Below are 16,938 nucleotides of genomic sequence, written 5' to 3'. Positions count from 1 at the left end.
TTTTATTTTATTGAAAAAAAAATAGCTTATTAAAGATTTATGCGCTTCAACTGAAGAGGTGGCACGTGTGTGTGCGCCAAAATGGGCTTTGGAGTGCGGCCAAAGCTGTCATATTTATTTTTATGTTGAAATCAGTGGCAGTATCTACCTACCACGGACAGGAATTTTATCAACCGCTCTGGAACACGGATTTTTGCGCCGACTGTTTCCCAGTTCCCATTGCCCTTGCTGGCCCTTCGTTGTCGTTGTTGTTGGTCGGTGGTGTGTGCGGTACACCGATATTATACCGGCAGTCATAAGATTTGATTTATTACAAATTGAGGCATTACGCCGGATAACGAAGATTTGCGGCTGCTTTCAAGCCTGCTGCTTGCTGAAATGGAACCGGAAAGAAGTCGTTAATCCGCATTTATCAACGCGGAAGTTTCGGTGCATACGCAGTCGACGAAGTCACGTATTATTTTCGGAGAATATTATTGTGAATTGTACCGTTTTTAGAATGTTAGCAAATGGATTTTTTGTTTCAACAAATATTTATCTCAATTGTAATCGAATATCATTATGCAAAAAGTAATACTAATAATAAAGATAACACACACATCAAATTTGCCCTCAAAGGTCATAAATTTGAACTTTTCGCGTATGGTTTCCCCTGGGGGATAACTGATCGATATCGGTGAATGAATTTGCAATGTTCTATTGGTCGCTACCACGTCAATCACGCGGGAAATAGCGCCAATTTTCAGCCCGAGCGGAGTCAATTAAAAACTGATATGCTGCTGTGTGGTGACACTTTTGATTGATTATGTTGCAAGGTTCAATTAACAATTATTCTTTATCGTCCACTGGGTGAGGACCGTCGATAAATATGATTAATCGAGCTATGAAGAGCAGCTTCATTGCGTTTTTTTTTTGTTTTCAGCTATACTCACAGCACTTTATAAAGTCAATAACATGTTAAAGCTTTCACGTTTCTAATCTACACCTCTCTGAACTGTATTAACCAATATTTTTTTCATTTCTTAACTAACACCCTGTCAACACAGTACGAGCTTCGTCTAGCAGCGTCGGATAACCTGAAGGAAAACTACACCACGGTCGTGATTCACGTTAAGGACGTCAACGACAATCCGCCGGTGTTCGAGCGTCCCACCTACCGGACCCAAATCACCGAAGAAGATGACCGGAATTTGCCAAAGCGCGTCCTGCAGGTCTCTATGAATCGTTTTGCCCGAACTGAATGTTTACCTTCGTTTTTCTTTTACCTGCCTGTGTAGAAAAGTTTTCCTTTGCTTTAATCCTTCCTTGATTTCTTTTCGTTCGCACTTGTTTTTGCCGTGTTTATTTGAGCCCGCGTAGAATTAGCTTGCCTGCTATGATTGCACGCAAACTGTGTTTTTATTGACACTGCCTTCTCTCACTGAAAACATCATCATTGCGTAGTCCAATTTCAATCAGACTCCCGGCATCAAAACAAGCCGGCCGCCCTTAGAGATGGAAAGAGTTTCCCGCTGAAAATCCTAATCAAAATCCTTTGAAGTGTTATTACCTATCCAGAGTGGCCTCCGTCTTTGATCATCGTTCGTCCCTCGGCTTAGCACTTTGAATGCAAATGGTGGCAGACTTATCCGGTAAGAAATTCGAATAAATTATTCAATTCCCATTGTTCAGCAGTGCCTACTGGAAAGCAATTAAGTAACGACAGCTTTTTGTTCGGGACGGGAAAAACCTTCCGTTCCGATGTCAACTAGCTATGATACTAGGCTGGAGCATCGAGCTTCACAACATCGTTGTAACATTGAACATTGTATCTCGAGATAATTAGATTGTATGAAAAACTGTAGAAACGAATGGGTTAACGCCTCAACCATAATTTGCAAAGAGAAAACAAAAAGTTTTTCAAAAGCAGCTTTTCCCTGCGAAGGTTATTGACATATCCGAGCTCTAGTCAGTCTAGTTGGGTTACTCACTGATGCTGCCATAATGAAAACTAACTTCCAACCACCGGGCGTTTCAAAACATGAAAATGAAAATTGTAATTATTTCCCGGAAACCCACCATTTCACTACCGTGTCGCATGCAAGCAAGCATCACTGGATTTGAGTGTCGATTTCTGTTTACCACTTTTCTTCCGGTTCATTCGGAACCGCTACCAGATCGAATGTTTGTGTTTTGCTCAACAGCCCTACTGTTGCTGTCAAATCCAATTTGAATCTGTATGGAAAGCAATAAATCCCTTTCCCTACTGGTTCAACCTCTCTCCCAACCAACACCATCCAATTTAATGTTCATCGAATTCGTCAATCTTTCCGTTTCCGCTGTTTGTGTGCGTGATCTACCGGAAGGCGGGTTAGCATGCGGAAAATCAATTAATTTCCACCTGACAGCACTCTATCACCGCAGCTTGAGAGCGAGAGAGTACCGCACGAATTCATAATTCAAATGCCGCGCCGCCGACGGTCGCTGCTGGAAGCACCAACCGCATCGGATCACAAACCCATGGCGGCCAAAAGCAGCTTTAGCTCCGGGTGTTCGGTTAGAATGCTAACCGAAACTGTGTATCACTCTGATCGACCAATAAGCTGATTTGCATTCCGATACTTCCCCACTTTACAGCCGGCTATTGAATAAGATACCGAACAAGGAATGGGCTCCTGTTCCCGTTTTTTGATGATTATCGAAATTTGCAGAAATTTCAAATTTAATTTAACCAACATTATTTATAGCCCTCATCAATTTGATTTGTATACACCTCTTCGCTCGGAGGACAAATTCTAAACTTAAAAGCAAACGACTTCATACTCCCCAGTTCAAGTGGCAAATACCTTCCAATTATGGGGGCCAGCAGATGGCTGCGGCGGCCGCACTGACCCAGCAGCAGCATTTGTCACCGGGGCCGGAACAGGGGTAATAAAATTTAATTGGCTGTAAATTTGATTACTAAATTAGTTTGCGGCAGATGGGGGTTTGCTGTGGCTGTTTTTGGCGAAAAGCGATTAACACCTCCACAAAGCAAGAGGCAACGCGACGCTTTGCGGGGAGGCAGGATAGGATGGCTAGCTTTATGGTGGTCGTGGCCTTGATGAGGCAGCGGGTCAGGTGACGGTTTGCCATCGAGTTACACTTCCGGGATGCTGATTCTGTTCGGAAATTAGAGCCTAGAAATGAGAGATTTATTTCATTTGTTGCAGCTTTTAATTTCCTTTGATCTATTAAGTAGAAGAGTAAAAATAAAACAATCCATGGTAAGGTTATGAATGAGATATTAATTAATTGAGCACCCGTTTTCACAATTTCGGATGCGAGGAAATCCTTAAAATTAGTGGTAGTTGAACGTTCAGCATGAATTTTTTATGCTATCGGCCATTATTCGGTCTGATGATATTTACTTTATTCAACAATCAACGCACCGAAACATTTCATTTGCCTAAGGTCGAACCGAACCACGCTAATTAAATACCATACAGAATCATTAAATTCACCAATGATCGTATCGAACCATTTCATGCATCTATGGTCGTACCGAACCATGTACTTCATTGAACAATGATCGTACTAAATCATTTTACTCATCAACAGTTGTACCGAACCATTCAATTCAACTATGGTTGTAGCGAACCATATACTTCACCAACAAAGATTGTACCGAATGCTTTCAGTTTATGACCAAGCAGTAATATTTTGGTTACCAATGGTCATATCGAATCATTTATATCAATTTAGCTATAGTCGCATCGGAACGTTCCATTTATATTCAAAGTTCGAAACATCTGAGTTTCTTTTTGCAACATTGTTTTTTTCTTTTTGATTTTAGATAGAGATAGCAAACAACGTAAGAAATAATATTTACATTCAGAGATTAATATTGTCCGCTTCCCCAATTATCTATACCTATAAAAATGGATTTCTCTCTGTCTGCCCGTATGTTCTTTATAGAATCGAAAACTGCTGAACCGATCGACGTGGAAATTTGCATGTATGGGTTTTTAAGGCCGAGCAAGGTTCTTATGATGGGTAGAGACCCCTCCTCCCATTAAGAGGGGAGGGGCTGCCGTACAAACCAAACATAAATTTCTGCATAACTAGAGAATTAATCGACCAAATGGAATCAAATTTGGCATGTGGGCGTTTTTGGAGGCAGGATTTTTTTATAGTGAATTGAGACCCTTAACCTCTTTGGGAAGAGAATTATAACCCCTCCTCCGTTTAAGAGGGGGGCTTCCATACAAATGAAATTCTAATTTCCTCATAACTCAAGAACTAATCAATCAAATGGAACCAAATTTGGCAAGTGGGGGTTTTTGGAGGCAAGGATTTTTTTTATGATGAATTAGGACCCCTCCCCGTTTGAGGAGGTGGGCCTCCCATACAAATGAAATACAAATTCCCTTATGTACCCAGCAGTCAGATTGTTGAACGCGGTCGGAATCTAGATGATACCGATCATGGCCAATACGCAGATGCACCGATTTTATATTGACGGTAGCTGAGGCATGTTTTGATGCTGGGATAAACGATATTCTGTATCAGGAGCATTTAACCCCACACTAGTTAACCGACGTCTTTCTGTGACTCAAGGTAATGCACTTTCGCCTGCACCATTTATGTAAACGATCTGGTCTCCTTCAAAGGGGAAATCTTGGACCATTGCTTTTTTTACTATTTTTCAGTGATATGTCCGTAATGCTACCATATTTCTGTATGCGGATTTGAAGCTGTTCTTTATTGTTAAGTCTACTGAAGACCTTCGAGAGCTCCAAAGAAAACAACACCTCAGTATGATGTAAAAATCAGGGGGGTTGTGCACAAGACACGACCGCATAGGTGACGTAGTCTCTTCGTAGCGATAGTAGGATGTATCCATGTATGTAATAATACGATTCTTCATGTATACAAGCTACATACGCAACGTTTATAAAAGTAGAAACATTGTATGCATTCAATCCTCAACTGATTTTGGAGTTATATCCATGAATTGACTGAATCTATTTTATTAAAACGAAACCAAGTCAGTAACTAAACCAAACAGTGAATAAACTTTTATGATCTGTTTGTACGTTGAATAGTGCTTTTCCTCTGGTAATCGGTAGAAGGTACGCGCGAGTTTTCAAAAAGTTTTTTTTATTGTTGTTTAACCCTTTATAAGGCAGTGGCAACTATATTGCCACCAACAAAATTTTTTTATTTTGCTTCTATAATTATATTGATGTCATTATAGACGCAAAACAAATATTTTTCGTTTTTCGTGTTATTATGGTATTAACTGGGCAAGAAAATATAATAAACTCTTCAATCGTTGTGTGGCCCTTGAAAGGACCGATTGTTTGATTATCATAACTCCAGCTTGCAATAAACTTGCACTAACGCACTTAACGTAATTCTCTGTTCGGTAAATTTGAGTACCGATAACCGCTAACCAGGCACGGCTTGTTGCAACGGACCAACCGGAAAGCTTCAGCAGCTATGCGAGTAACGAAGCCGTTTTTATGTGGTCCTGAATTACGATGAAATACCACTCCAAGTGTCCAGCTGCAAGTGACGTGGGATGCTTCTGGTCGTTTTGTTGTCGCGAGCAGCACATTTCCTGCCAATTCCAGAACTTCAGCAGCCAGATATTCCATCACGGCAGCGAAACGAATGCTCCAGCTCCAACATACTGCACTGCACACACACTACAAACGTGCACGAGTCGAGCGGGACTTTCATTTGCCCTGGCAAACGATGTTGGCAGTAGCTCAGCTAGCGTTTGAATAATGCTGTTCGCCGGATTACCTCGTGTTATGTACCAGAGCAAGCGACAAAAATCGGCCACGCCTATTTTTCATGGTCCTTCATTCTATCATCTACGTTAAATAAAATAGAGCGTTTCAATTTCAGGCTGAACAAAAGAGCAAAGTTACCAGTGAGCCGTTCGCCTTTTGCTGCCAAAGAAAAATTACGTTACGTATTATTACTGTAGCATTGCTGATGGATAAATTTGTGTTGCTAAATAAAACTGAGTGAAAAGCCCTAAGTTCCAAGTTTCCTAGGTTTCATCAATTACCGAAAACCGTTCTTTGAAGAACGAACAAATTCTTATATGAAGATGCAAAAGTTGTTACTAAAACTCTTACATTTTATTAAACCTATGGTTTCATTCATTTTGACGCTTGACCGAACACATTTACTTGGAGCTGGAATATTTGTTGGCTGGTTTGGTACCTTCCGAGGCGGCCAACTCAACCAGCAGCAACAAGCGAACAGAAGCGCGAGAGGTGATCGGTTAAAATTATTTGATAAGAAGCAAACAATTAGAATCAATCTAAATTAAATACAATTAAAATCAGTGAGCGAAAATTCCTCAAATCTTCTTGAACATTATGTTTTGTCCTTAAAAGAACATTGTGTCGACGTGATATGTTGAAAATTGAAGCCTTCTTTTCCATCTTCTTGGGCAGCAACAAAACAGCTTAGATGTTCGGAAGGACACTTCTCTGAGCAGTGGTGACACCGGACAGCAATTTGTTCAACTCTTCGTTGTTGCGGATGGCCAGCTGCAAGTGACGATAATTCTGATCGTTTCGTTGTCGCGAGCAGCATATTTGCTGCCACTTCCAGAACTTCAGCAGCCAGATATTCCTTCACGGCAGCGAAACGAGTGCTCCAGCTCCAACACTTCGCTTGGTGAATTTGCATGTCTTCGTTGCCTTATCCGTGGGAAGCAGCAACAGCTGAAGCTCAACAATTTTCGATCAGATTCTATAGGGCGTAAATTAAATACAATCATAGGGAAGCTTAACCCATAGCTTATATCGTATATATTTCTATCATCCGTGCTAGGGAAGCACTGACGAGGGAAGACGAAAATATGAAAATAATTCAATTTTTCAATGACGCGACAACACATATGACACATATTCAATGACTTCAAACACATATTACAATGATTCAACATCAAGAATCCATACTTTTCTTCATTTGGGACAATTCTTAGAAGATTTTCCGATCGATTGGTGTAAGAATATTGAAAATCGATCGGAAAACCGCTGAGCTATTAGCGCTCAAACCCTATCATTTTTCGTGACGCTCGCATATTTCGATTTTTTTAAATGACACCCTATCTCAAAATTTGCCGTAAGACGTAGCCCTACGTCAAAAACAGCAGCATGCGAGAGAAAAGCAGTACTATTTAATTTTCTATTTTAAAGAAACGTCCTTACAAGCACAGTTGAACAAACCCGTTGTGACTACCGATTTATGAATAATTTTAGTCATAAATAACTGTCTGCAACCAAAAGTGTGAACAGTGTGCTGCTTGGGGTGAACGTTTAATGTGAAAAGTGAAAAATCGGATAAATTGTAAAATGCAAAAACATTGATATACACAATGAAAAATATTAATTTAGAGTAAATGGGTATTGGACCCACAGCTCTCGACTGCCGGTCAAGTGTATTTCCGTTACTCCACCGCACCTGTTTTTAGTTATATGGTTTTGTGGCTGAAACAATAACAGTCATCATATAAACTATACTGAGTAAGTGTGTGGAGAATGATAGAATTGGAAGAGCCAAATAAAACTTAATGTTAGACCAAATAGTAGAACAGTGGCGCGGCAGTGTAACGAAAAAACCCCTTGACTGACATGTCAAAATTTCCTCTCCGATATAATTCAAATTTGGGTGATTGTTCGTTACTCCGGTATAGATTTATTACTGTAATCAATACTTTTATCAGTTTTGATACATTTTGGTTCATTTTAAGCCACAGAATAAAACTCCCATTTTAATGGGTCAAAAAATAGAGATGTTACTAGCGATAGAACGTGATATTGGCCGATGGTTGTAGCAGACATTGACATGGTACTTCTGATGCGTTGCGGTTTTCATACGGAAAACTAATTTTTCGAATGTTCCACTTTTCCCAGTAAATTTTATAATTTTACTTTCCGGATTTTACTGGATGAAAAATGGCTATCAACTGTCCTGTACTGTGGTAGAAACGAGCAAGCAGTTTGGACCGGGACAGAGTCAGAGATAAGTAAAACATAAAAAAAACATATCCGGTGTGATATAACACTTAACGTGCCGCTTGCTTCGGTGGTCGGTACCCGACTGCTCGTTCGCTTCTACCACACTTCCATTGATAGTCGTCTATCTTCTCGGTGGTAGAAGCAAAAATACAAAAATAATTGCCGTCGCTGTCTGCGGGGGAGCATATATGTACATATACATATACATATACATATACATATACATATACATATACATATACATATACATATACATATACATATACATAGACAGAGAGCATAGGCATGGAATAGTTAAGACTGGAGGAACAATATTAGATACGAAACTATTTGATAGAAGGGTGCGACGGTAGTTTAATTGGAAAAACACTTGGGTACCAATCGAGAGATATTGGGTTGGAGTCCCTCCTGTCCAACGACCAAGCCAATATTGAACGACCCAATATTTTTTTTGCCTCATATCAAAATTTCACAGCTTCATTAAGTTTATCATTTTTCTCACCAAACGCTCCTCCACTTTACAAAAAAGTTTACGTTGGACCGCGACAGGAAACGCACTGTTTTGCTTCTATCTCGATTTTTCTGATGAGGAAACTTTTTTGTGCCCAAAATTTGCTCCAACGGGCAATTTTTACTATTTGAACAGCTTCGGGAAGAAATCCATGAAACATTACTAAGTAATCTAATTGAATTGGATATGGATATGTTAGATATAAAAATCTCTACGTTTTACTTCTCACATCAAACCGAATTTGTTGACCATAAAAAGTTGAATGAGGTTAGGACTTGATTGGTGTAATTCTGAATATTTAGATTTGAAATATTTTTAAATTAACTTTCATTTCATTATCAAAAAGAGCTGAAGTTGCTGTCGATCAAAAGAAGAAAAAACGGTCGGGTAATTTTTTAACAAAAACTACGTTCCAATAGCCTCGGTTGCATGGTCCTGTTGACCAAAATGGCTGGCGTTCGATCCAGAAATACTGCATCAGCAATGTCCCAACAGAGCGTTTTATCCACGTAGCCGTTGCAACATGTTGTTTGGGACCAACTCGGACGACCTGCGAACCAGCGAACAAGGGGTTAGTCACACTATTAATCACATTATCTCTCACTCTTTTTGTTTATTTTCCGAACACACCCACAATAACGAAAAAAAAAATCTCCGCTCCGTATCGTTTCGAAACGATACCACCCACCTGCGCGCCGAGCAGTACAACCTGACACTGGTGGCGTCCGACAGTTTGAATGAGAACAAAACACTAATCGTGATCAACGTCAAGGACGTGAACGATATGCCGCCGGTTTTCCCCCAGCAGCTGTACGAGCGCACCATGGACGAAGAGCTGGATGTCCCGTTCCGCATCATGCAGGTCTGCTCTTGGCGAATGCCGCCCAATTTAACCTGGGACTGATGGGCTGTGGGTGCTGATGTGTTCACTGTTGTATACTAATCTATGCCTTTGGTGGTGGTGATGGTGCTGCTGTAGAAGTTCCAGGATATGGTAGCGAATACCAAGCAACCGGAACTTAGTTTTTTTTTCGGAACGCCGTGGTAACATTTGGTGTCGGCTGATGGGTGATGGCTGAATTAGTGTACCTACTACTACTTCTACTAGTTGTATCATACTTTGATGGGGGCTTTCGCTTATACTAACGTTCTGATTAAGTGTCCCAATTTTGGGATTACAGCTTCTTACTTTCCGCATCTTTTAGGGTGTAACATCACTTTGAAGTGTTTTCCTAATTTATTAGGAATTTCTATTGATCGAAACGCATTTATTGCCAATTACACCGACAAATATGTCTAATAGTTCAATTAGCTACCCCAGTGCATCACGCTGGAATCGGTTCACCTCTGAGCCGGGAACATCGATTGAGTGATAATTACACTAGAAACTGGTGACAATCTGTGCTAGCTTGTGCTGATAGTGTTATCCCCTTAGTGGCCATATTTCTTCTGACCGATTAAAAGTGCAAATAACAATTTCGAACGATTTAGTTTATTTATTCTGCCTTTGTCATAGGATTCGTTTGCAACTTGCAATTAAAAAATTATATTGCTGATATAAAAATACCCAGTTTTTTTATTACTATCTTATCGGTAAATAACCATCCACTAAATCCTAAATGTGTTTAATCCGATTTGTCTCATCGCTCCAAAAAATATGATGTAACTTTTCTTTCAGAAATTATTCATCCACCAGAACAGCGAGTCAGCTCTGAAAGGGATAAAGCACTTTAATTGTGACATGTTTGGCATCCGGCACCGCGCGCGCCCCGGAGCGCAGGGAAATGACAAAGTTTCCCAGCATATACCTTCCCAGCCGAGCGTCGGGAGCTCTGCGCTAAAAGCAGCTGGCTGCAGACTCTTGAACGCGTTTACGCGCACTAATTAGTAATTTATGTGTTTGCTTGCGGTTGTTGCTTTACTCAGGCTCAGGCAAAATATGAGCAAGTATGGCACCGGATTTCCCGTGGCGGATGAATATAATTGAATTTTCGGATTTTAGAGCTGCCGTGGCAGCGCTGAAATTTCTCGCATTAGTTAATTCTAATCCCGAGCCGGTAATTAGTTGCGAACTGGAAAGAATCGATGTAAAACGAGCTTAAAAGCCAAAAGCACCACGGGAAACTTTGCTTTCACAAAATTCCGTTACCGGCGTTTCATGTTACGTACATGTGCCGCTGAAATGTTATTATCCAACGCAAGATTAATTCGACTCGGTTTCCGAAATTATATTGTAAATTGTCCAGGGGCGAATCAGACGCGCGCTGAAAGTCTCTTAGAATTTTATTTCAATGAATTGTTGAATATACTCTACTATATTAAATAGGTATAAAACAATTTATGCTGGTATTAAATTGTTGTATGTGATTATGTACCGACAACCTAATTAGGATATTGTGAAGTGCAACAGATAGAAACTAAATATTCCCAAATTAATCTAAATCCATGTCTAACTCAAAACAACTTCAAATCGAATGCCAATACAATCTAGATACAAGCCGAATCCGATTAAAATCCCATGGAAATCCAGCACCAATCCAGTCCAATTAAATCCAAACCGAATCCAATCTAATTCCAATTTAATATAATTACAATCCAGATCCAACTCAACTCTGTTTCGAATCCAATGCAATCCAATACGAATCCAATCCAAACCAAATGCAATCCAAATCCAGTCCCAATCCAATCCAAATCCAATCCAAATCCAATCCAAATCCAATCCAAATCCAATCCAAATCCAATCCAAATCCAATCCAAATCCACTCCAAATCCAATCCAATTCATTCTAGTCCGAATTCAATCCAATTCAATCCAATGCAATCCAATTAGAATCCAATTTCAATCCAAATCCAGTCCGAATCCTGTCCAAATTCAATCAACCTGTCCAAATCCAATCGAAATATAATCCTAATCGTATCCAATCTGAATTCAACCCAAATCCAATCCAACTACAATCCCAATCCAATCCAAATTTCTTCCTAATCCATTCCAAATTAAATCCAAAGGCAGTCCAAATCCAAGTCTAACCCAGATCAAATCAAAATCCTTTCGGAATCCAATTCAGTCCAATCCTATCCAAAACCAATCTAATTTCCACTCAACCAAATTCCAATCTGGTTTCCATCCAGATCCAATCCAAATTTATTCGAAATCCGATACAAACCCAATCCGAATCCAATTCAAATCCAATCCAAATCTAATCCAAATCCAATCCAAATCCAATCCAAATCCAATCCAAATCCAATCCAAATCCAATCCAAATCCAATCCAAATCCAATCCAAATCCAATCCAAATCCAATCCAAATCCAATCCAAATCCAATCCAAATCCAATCCAAATCCAATCCAAATCCAATCCAAATCCAATCCAAATCCAATCCAAATCAAATCCAAATCCAATCCAAATCCAATCCAAATCCAATCCAAATCCAATCCAAATCCAATCCAAATCCAATCCAAATCCAATCCAAATCCAATCCAAATCCAATCCAAATCCAATCCAAATCCAATCCAAATCCAATCCAAATCCAATCCAAATCCAATCCAAATCCAATCCAAATCCAATCCAAATCCAATCCAAATCCAATCCAAATGCAATCCAAATCCAATCCAAATCCAATCCAAATCCAATCCAAATCCAATCCAAATCCAATCCAAATCCAATCCAAATCCAATCCAAATCCAATCCAAATCCAATCCAAATCCAATCTAAATCCAATCCAAATCCAATCCAAATCCAATCCAAATCCAATCCAAATCCAATACAAATACAATCCAAATCCGATCCAAATTCAATCCAAATCCAAACCAAATCCAATCCAAATCCAATCCAAATCCAATCCAAATCCAATCCAAATCCAATCCAAATCCAATCCAAATCCAATCCAAATCCAATCCAAATCCAATCCAAATCCAATCCAAATCCAATCCAAATCCAATCCAAATCCAATCCAAACCATTCCAAATTTAATAAAATCTTATTCAAATCCAATCCAAATCCAACCCTATCCAATTCTAACCCAATCCGAATCCAATCCAATTCAAATCCAATCTGAAGCCAATCCAAATCCAATTCAAATCCAATCCAAATCCAAATCAAAATCCAATTCAATTCATTCTAGTCCGAATTCAATCCAATGCAATCCAATTCGAATCCATTCCAATCCAACTTCAATCCAAATCCAGTCCGAATCCTGTCCAAATCCAATCAACCTGTCCAAATCCAATCTAAATCCAATCGAAATATAATCCTAATCTAATCCTAATCTAATCCAATCCAAATCCAATCCAAATCCAATCCAAATCCAATCCAAATCCAATCCAAATCCAATCCAAATCCAATCCAAATCCAATCCAAATCCTATCCAAATCCAATCCAAATCCAATCCAAATCCAATCCAAATCCAATCCAATCCAAATCCAATCCAAATCCAATCCAAATCTAATCCAAATCCAATCCAAATCCAATCCAAATCCAATCCAAATCCAATCCAAATCCAATCCAAATCCAATCCAAATCCAATCCAAATCCAATCCAAATCCAATCCAAATGCAATCCAAATCCAATCCAAATCCAATCCAAATCCAATCCAAATCCAATCCAAATCCAATCCAAATCCAATCCAAATCCAATCCAAATCCAATCCAAATCCAATCCAAATCAAATCCAAATCCAATCCAAATCCAATCCAAATCCAATCCAAATCCAATCCAAATCCAATCCAAATCCAATCCAAATCCAATCCAAATCCAATCCAAATCCAATCCAAATCCAATCCAAATCCAATCCAAATCCAATCCAAATCCAATCCAAATCCAATCCAAATCCAATCCAAATCCAATCCAAATCCAATCCAAATCCAATCCAAATCCAATCCAAATCCAATCCAAATCCAATCCAAATCCAATCCAAATCCAATCCAAATGCAATCCAAATCCAATCCAAATCCAATCCAAATCCAATCCAAATCCAATCCAAATCCAATCCAAATCCAATCCAAATCCAATCCAAATCCAATCCAAATCCAATCCAAATCCAATCCAAATCCAATCTAAATCCAATCCAAATCCAATCCAAATCCAATCCAAATCCAATCCAAATCCAATACAAATACAATCCAAATCCAATCCAAATCCAATCCAAATCCAATCCAAATCCAATCCAAATCCAATCCAAATCCAATCCAAATCCAATCCAAATCCAATCCAAATCCAATCCAAATCCAATCCAAATCCAATCCAAATCAAATCCAAATCCAATCCAAATCCAATCCAAATCCAATCCAAATCCAATCCAAATCCAATCCAAATCCAATCCAAATCCAATCCAAATCCAATCCAAATCCAATCCAAATCCAATCCAAATCCAATCCAAATCCAATCCAAATCAAATCCAAATCCAATCCAAATCCAATCCAAATCCAATCCAAATCCAATCCAAATGCAATCCAAATCCAATCCAAATCCAATCCAAATCCAATCCAAATCAAATCCAAATCCAATCCAAATCCAATCCAAATCCAATCCAAATCCAATCCAAATCCAATCCAAATCCAATCCAAATCCAATCCAAATCCAATCCAAATCCAATCCAAATCCAATCCAAATCCAATCCAAATCCAATCCAAATCCAATCCAAATCCAATCCAAATCCAATCCAAATCCAATCCAAATCCAATCCAAATCCAATCCAAATCCAATCCAAATCCAATCCAAATCCAATCCAAATCCAATCCAAATCCAATCCAAATGCAATCCAAATCCAATCCAAATCCAATCCAAATCCAATCCAAATCCAATCCAAATCCAATCCAAATCCAATCCAAATCCAATCCAAATCCAATCCAAACCCAATCCAAATCCAATCCAAATCCAATCCAAATCCAATCCAAATCCAATCCAAATCCAATCCAAATCCAATCCAAATCCAATCCAAATCCAATCCAAATCCAATCCAAATCAAATCCAAATCCAATCCAAATCCAATCCAAATCCAATCCAAATCCAATCCAAATCCAATCCAAATCCAATCCAAATCCAATCCAAATCCAATCCAAATCCAATCCAAATCCAATCCAAATCCAATCCAAATCCAATCCAAATCCAATCCAAATCCAATCCAAATCCAATCCAAATCCAATCCAAATCCAATCCAAATCCAATCCAAATCCAATCCAAATGCAATCCAAATCCAATCCAAATCCAATCCAAATCCAATCCAAATCCAATCCAAATCCAATCCAAATCCAATCCAAATCCAATCCAAATCCAATCCAAATCCAATCCAAATCCAATCCAAATCCAATCCAAATCCAATCTAAATCCAATCCAAATCCAATCCAAATCCAATCCAAATCCAATCCAAATCCAATACAAATACAATCCAAATCCGATCCAAATTCAATCCAAATCCAAACCAAATCCAATCCAAATCCAATCCAAATCCAATCCAAATCCAATCCAAATCCAATCCAAATCCAATCCAAATCCAATCCAAACCATTCCAAATTTAATAAAATCTTATTCAAATCCAATCCAAATCCAACCCTATCCAATTCTAACCCAATCCGAATCCAATCCAATTCAAATCCAATCTGAAGCCAATCCAAATCCAATTCAAATCCAATCCAAATCCAAATCAAAATCCAATTCAATTCATTCTAGTCCGAATTCAATCCAATGCAATCCAATTCGAATCCATTCCAATCCAACTTCAATCCAAATCCAGTCCGAATCCTGTCCAAATCCAATCAACCTGTCCAAATCCAATCTAAATCCAATCGAAATATAATCCTAATCTAATCCAATCCAAATCCAATCCAAATCCAATCCAAATCCAATCCAAATCCAATCCAAATCCAATCCAAATCCTATCCAAATCCAATCCAAATCCAATCCAAATCCAATCCAAATCCAATCCAATCCAAATCCAATCCAAATCCAATCCAAATCCAATCCAAATCCAATCCAAATCCAATCCAATTCATTCTAGTCCGAATTCAATCCAATTCAATCCAATGCAATCCAATTCGAATCCAACTTCAATCCAAATCCAGTCCGAATCCTGTCCAAATCCAATCAACCTGTCCAAATCCAATCGAAATATAATCCTAATCCAATCCAATCTGAATTCAATCCAAATCCAATCCAACTACAATCCCAATCCAATCCAAATTTCTTCCTAATCCATTCCAAATTAAATCCAAATGCAGTCCAAATCCAAGTCTAACCCAGATCAAATCAAAATCCTTTCGGAATCCAATTCAGTCCAATCCTATCCAAAACCAATCTAATTTCCACTCAACTAAATTCCAATCTGGTTTCCATCCAGATCCAATCCAAATTTATTCGAAATCCGATACAAACCCAATCCGAATCCAATTCAAATCCAATCCAAATCTAATCCAAATCTAATCCAACCCAATCCAATCGAATCCAGAACGAATCCAATCCAGTCCAAATCCAATCCAAATCCAATCCAAATCCAATCCAAATCCAATCCAAATCCAAATCCAATCCAAATCCAATCCAAATCCAATCCAAATCCAATCCAAATCCAATCCAAATCCAAGCCAATTCGAATCTCAATCCAATTTTACTTCAATTCAAATTTATTCGCTTGGATAGGTAATAAATTTGTGAACGAAAATTATGTTTAAAAATTTTCAGGACTTTCCCGGGAAACTAAGGGAAATTTTTCTATTTTCTCACACCTAACTTATTTTCAAAAGTCATAATTCATAAACAAACATCGTAGAAGGAAAGTGTTGATACAAAAAGCAATCTGTAAGCAAACTTTTTCAGCGATCTATGAGAAATAATATCTGGAAAAAAATCTCTGGAATGGTGGAAAATTCGAAAAATTACGGAAGAATTATGTTTTCTTCTTGGAGAATTGATAAAATTATGCGGAAAAATCTTTCCAGATGTTAATTATTATAGGTAGCTTGCTGAGAAAACGTGCAAACACATTCGTGGAAAAATTATTCTGCTATGCTTGTTTTAAAAATAATGAATGTTTAATGTAAGCGATGTTCAAGAAGATCGAAAAATTTTCCTTGGGGTTTTCCGGGAACGTAGCAATATGCAGTTTTCGTTCATAAATCCATTAACTATGCCCGCACATAAGCTATAAAAAGTTTGAAATAAAGTCGATCAATAAAACTTATCTCGAACGTCGGATTTAATATTCAACAGTCAAAAAACTTTTTTTTTGTTTGACAATGAATAGATCTAGGACGACACAGCCAGAGAAGCAAAATTTAATTGCTTCATAACTGAAACGATAAAAAAACAGTATCCACTGAGAACGCTCATGTCAGCCAAAACCAACTTCAATTGCTTTCTGTAACCCAACTTTAAGAGCGAAGAAAAACCATCCCCTTCACCCCGCAAACCAAGCCAGGCGCGCTTCTGCCGC

The 16,938-nt window shown here is 38.6% G+C and overlaps 1 protein-coding gene across 1 annotated transcript in view; it reads left to right on the top strand.

Moving 5' to 3' along the window:
- The window catches only part of LOC128741142 (neural-cadherin), a 136,876-nt gene that overhangs the window by 53,389 nt on the left and 66,549 nt on the right, over positions 1 to 16,938 (top strand). The window contains exon 4 of the mRNA XM_053836742.1: positions 1,047 to 1,211. Coding sequence (XP_053692717.1) covers positions 1,047 to 1,211 — 165 coding nt within the window. The remainder of the gene's footprint in view (positions 1 to 1,046; positions 1,212 to 16,938) is intronic.

Source organism: Sabethes cyaneus, chromosome 3 (genome assembly GCF_943734655.1).
Source record: "Sabethes cyaneus chromosome 3, idSabCyanKW18_F2, whole genome shotgun sequence".
Taxonomy (NCBI): domain Eukaryota; kingdom Metazoa; phylum Arthropoda; class Insecta; order Diptera; family Culicidae; genus Sabethes; species Sabethes cyaneus.
Note: the sequence above shows the minus strand (reverse complement) of the source record. Positions and strands in the feature narration are given on the sequence as shown.